The following is a 5,407-nucleotide window of genomic DNA, read 5'->3' as shown; positions in this document are numbered from 1 at the left end:
TAATATACTTTATGCTAATATTATACGACATGATCCGAGAACCTTCACACCCTAGGGGTGGACTGTCAAAGTCAATTGAGGGTCGATTTAGTACATTATAACAATATTATTCGAAATAATCCGAGAATCGCCACACACCCAGTGGGACACTGTCAACGTCAATTGAGGGTCGATTTAGTACTTTATAACAATATTACACGAAATAATCCGAGAATCGCCACACACCGAGTGGGAGACTGTCAAGCTCAATTGACGGTCGATTTAGTACTTTAAAACACTATTATACGAAATAATCCGAGAATTGCCACACACCGAGTGGGAGACTGTCAAAGTCAATTGAGGGTCGATTTAGTACTTTATAACAATACTATACGAAATAATCCGAGAATCACCACACACCCAGTGGGAGACTGTCAAAGTCAATTGAGGGTCGATTTAGTACTTTATAACAATATTATACGAAATAATCCGAGAATCGCCACACACCCAGTGGGAGACTTTCAAAGTCAATTGAGTACTTTATAACAATATTATACGAAATAATCCGAGAATCGCCACACACCGAGTGGGAGACTTTCAAAGTCAATTGAGGGTCGATTTAGCACTTTATAACAATAATTATACCAAATAATCCAAGAATCGCCACACACCGAGTGGGAGACTCTCAAAGTCAATTGAGGGTCAATTTAGTACTTATAACAATATTATACGAAATAATCCGAGAATCGCCACACACCGAGTGGGAGACTGTCAAAGTCAATTGAGGGTCGATTTAGTACTTTATAGCAATATTATACGAAATAATAATCCGAGAATCGACACAATATTATACGAAATAATCCGAGAATCGCCACACACCGAGTGGGAGACTGTCAAAGTCAATTGAGGGTCGATTTAGTACTTTATAACAATAATATACGAAATAATCCGAGAATCGCCACACACCGAGTGGGAGACTGTCAAAGTCAATTGAGGGTCGATTTAGTACTTAAGAACAATATTATACGAAATAATACGAGAATCGCCACACAACGAGTGGGAGACTGTCAAAGTCAATTGAGGGTCGACTAGTACTTTATAACAATATTATACGAAATAATCCGAGAATCGCCACACAAGAGTGGGAGACTTCAAAGTCATTGAGGGTCGATTTAATACTTTATAATATACTTTATGCTAATATTATACGACATGATCCGAGAACCTTCACACCCTAGGGGTGGACTGTCAAAGTCAATTGAGGGTCGATTTAGTACATTATAACAATATTATTCGAAATAATCCGAGAATCGCCACACACCCAGTGGGACACTGTCAACGTCAATTGAGGGTCGATTTAGTACTTTATAACAATATTACACGAAATAATCCGAGAATCGCCACACACCGAGTGGGAGACTGTCAAGCTCAATTGACGGTCGATTTAGTACTTTAAAACACTATTATACGAAATAATCCGAGAATTGCCACACACCGAGTGGGAGACTGTCAAAGTCAATTGAGGGTCGATTTAGTACTTTATAACAATATTATACGAAATAATCCGAGAATCACCACACACCCAGTGGGAGACTGTCAAAGTCAATTGAGGGTCGATTTAGTACTTTATAACAATATTATACGAAATAATCCGAGAATCGCCACACACCCAGTGGGAGACTGTCAGTCAAATGAGGGTCAATTTAGTACTATATAACAATATTATACGAAATAATCCGAGAATCTCCACACACCCAGTGGGAGACTTTCAAAGTCAATTGAGGGTCGATTTAGCACTTTATAACAATATTAAACGAAATAATCCGAGAATCGCCACACACAGAGTGGGAGACTCTCAAGCTCAATTGACGGTCGATTTAGTACTTAAGAACAATATTATACGAAATAATCCGACAATCGCGACACACCCAGAGGGATATTGTCAAAGTCAATTGAGGGTCAATTTAGTACTTTATAACAATATTATACCAAATAATCCGAGAATCGCTACACACCGAGTGGGAGACTCTCAAAGTCAATTGAGGGTCAATTTTAGTACATTATAACAATATTATACGAAATAATCCGAGAATCGCCACACACCGAGTGGGAGACTTTCAAAGTCAATTGAGGGTCGATTTAGCACTTTATAACAATAATATACCAAATAATCCAAGAATCGCCACACACCGAGTGGGAGACTCTCAAAGTCAATTGAGGGTCAATTTTAGTACATTATAACAATATTATACGAAATAATCCGAGAATCGCCACACACCGAGTGGGAGACTGTCAAAGTCAATTGAGGGTCGATTTAGTACTTAAGAGCAATATTATACGAAATAATCCGAGAATCGACACACACCGAGTGGGAGACTGTCAAAGTCAATTGAGGGTCGATTTAGTATTTAAGAACAATATTATACGAAATAATACGAGAATCGCCACACAACGAGTGGGAGACTGTCAAAGTCAATTGAGGGTCGATTTAGTACTTTATAACAATATTATATGAACTAATCCGAGAATCGCCACACACCAAGTGGGAGACTGTCAAAGTCAATTGGGGGTCGACTTAGTACTTTATAACAATATTATACGAAATAATCCGAGAATCGCCACATACCGCTTATTTTCTGCTCAAAACGCTTCTTGTTATTTTTACTTCTCTTACTGGAAACATCCGTTTCTGCTCAAAACGCTGTTTATAGTTAGTTTTACTTCTTGCATTGGAAAACTCAGTTTTTACTTATAAACAGTGTATTTTAGTAAGTTTTACTTCTCTCACGAAAAACGCTTTTTTTTCTCCTAAAATTGCTGTTTTAGTTAGTTTTACTTCTTCTAGAGAAAACACTTGTTACGACCCTTGGGCCTCTTAAGGGTGAAACAATATCACAAATTCACAAATTACACTTTGTACTATAGGTCCAGGAATAGATCCCACCAAATTATCACCTCATTACTCTGGGGTATATTGAAATACATGCAGAATATATTAACAAATAAACAATAAAATAAATATATCAATTTGTACAAAATAAACAAATACAAGTTAAATCTGATCAAATAAATGACTCAACCGAGTGACAATATAATGAACATAAAAGTAAAGACTTATTTAGTCTAGAACAGTGGTTCTTAACCTTTTTACTACCACGTCCCCTCTAGGAATTGGTCCTTCCCTCCACGCCCCCCTTGCATCTATGAATAAAATTCCCTCCCAGATTTTAAAGAAAAATGAAAAATATTGTGTTTTTAGTCTTTTTATTGAGTATAAATTAGTGAGATACTTGACACTGCTTCTTAGCTACTAGATCTTGAATGCGTGGTTGAATGCCAGAGAGTGCACAACGTAAATCCCCTTCAACGTTCAGCATGTTTCTGTACTTGGTCTTGACAGCAACGAGCGTGGAAAATGCAGCTTCACAAAGATACGTGGATCCGAACATAGTTAGAATCCGAAGAGCCTGATGTGAGATCAGAGGGTAAACAGGAAGGTACTTGACCCAGAACGTCTCAAGATCCAGTTCTTTGAGGTCTCCCTTAGCTGTGGAGTTGAACTTCAACTCAAGAAACTCCTATTGCACTTCATCCGAAACATCAGCTACTTCACATTGAAATGGGTTCTTGATGAATTTCCAGGCTTCACGCTTCTCATCTATCTCTTGGATGTATCTGATGAATTCTGTTTTCAAGTCAGTTAGATGAGTGATTATTTGTTGCTTTAACTCAGAATCAAGGTAACCGTGAATGAGAGCATAATCCAAGTTACTAAAACTGGCTGTATTTCCCTGCTGAATTCGACTTTTCCAGAGGTCGAGTTTGGCCATGAAGGTTCGAATGGTGTCGTGGTGCATGATGATGTTGATGTTTTTCCCTTGCAGTTTAAGGTTGAGAGCATTCAACGCTTCGAAGATGTCCACCAGGTAAGCTAGAGATAGCTGAAAGCCTTCAGACTGGAACTTGTCATGGAGATCTGCCTTCTGCTTCGAATCAAGAAATACTGCTACTTCTTCTCGTAGTTCATAAAGCCGTCCAAGCATGTTCCCCTTTGATAGCCATCGTACGTTCGTGTGAAAAAGGAAGGTTTCATGTTCAGATTCCATATCCTTACACAGCAGTTTAAAGAGACGACTGTTTAAGGCTCCAGCTTTGATAAAGTTGACTACCTTGATAGCCACGTTCAGGACATCCCTCATTTCAGCAGGTAAAGTTGTGGATACTAAGGATACACGATGAAGTATGCAGTGTGTACCTACAACAGACGGATTTTTTTCTTTCACCATTGTAATGAATCCAGACTGCAGACCAAGCATGGCTGGAGCACCATCAGTCCACACCCCTACCAGCGAGTCCCACGAAAGTTGGTTTTCCTGAAAGAAGTTTGATACATCATGAAAAATAGCTGCTGCTGTTGTACAACTTTCCATGGGGTGACAGAACAGCATTTCCTCTTTTACACTGTTGCCTGACACGAAACGAGCATACATCAGTAGCTGAGAACACTCAGCGATATCAGTCGTTTCGTCACACTGGAGAGCAAAAACAGGAGAATCTCTTACTTGGTCGAGAATTTGATCTTTGATGTCTTGAGACAATTCATCGATCCTTCCCTTGACTGTATCATTTGAAAGTGAAATTTGGGAAAGCTTGTTTGCACTATCTTTCCCCAGAACGAGTTCTGCTGCACGGAGTATGCTTGGTTTTATGAGAAACTCTCCGATGTTATGGCTCTTCTTTTTGCTCTTTGCAATCAACATGGCGATCTCATAGGAAGCCTCAACAACCTTTGAAGTTTGTTGCCGAAATGCCCAACTGCCGTCCAACTTAACTTGCCTCAAGGAGTGTCTTTTTGTTTCAAAGAATGCTTTGGGCTTATCAGCTAGAGCAGGATGTGTTGTCCTCAAGTGGCGTTCCAAGCGTGAGGGCCGCATTCCATCATTGCTCAGAGTTTTGTAACATATCACACACTGGGGGCCCTCTGTGTCACCTTTTTGGAGAGACACGAATCCAAATCGAATATATTCGTCAAGATACTTCCGCTTCTTTGCACTCATTGCGAATTATTTGATGTGCAGTGGACAACACAAATCTGTGAACAAAACATACGGCACGTGTAAGGTAAGATAAACATCACCACGTGCTCATGAACACCACAACATCATGATAATCACAACCACATGATCAATAACAAACATATGATCGTAAAGTTCGTAAACACTACAAGTGACTACAATCATACATGATCATAAACACCACCATATCATTAACAAACATCACATGATCATAAACACCACTATATCATTAACAAACATCAATGATCACAACATGATCATAAACACCACTACATGATCATAAACTCCACCACATAATTATTAAGTAAATATTAACAAACACCACAACATTATAGTAAACACATCATGATCAT

The 5,407-nt window shown here is 38.9% G+C and overlaps 1 protein-coding gene across 1 annotated transcript; it reads right to left on the bottom strand.

Moving 5' to 3' along the window:
• Positions 1 to 4,467: 4,467 nt before the first annotated feature.
• Positions 4,468 to 5,036, bottom strand: LOC121865631 (protein ZBED8-like; the record flags this gene model as incomplete). Its single annotated transcript, XM_042365153.1, has 1 exon — positions 4,468 to 5,036. A coding segment is annotated over exon 1 (569 nt), but the record flags the coding sequence as incomplete, so codon positions are not given.
• Between the last annotated feature and the right edge of the window lie 371 nt (positions 5,037 to 5,407).

Source organism: Homarus americanus, unplaced genomic scaffold, assembly GCF_018991925.1.
Source record: "Homarus americanus isolate GMGI-L3 unplaced genomic scaffold, GMGI_Hamer_2.0 scaffold32694, whole genome shotgun sequence".
Taxonomy (NCBI): Eukaryota; Metazoa; Arthropoda; class Malacostraca; order Decapoda; family Nephropidae; genus Homarus; species Homarus americanus.
The sequence above is the reverse complement of the archived record's forward strand: the minus strand, read 5'-3'. Positions and strand labels throughout refer to the sequence as shown.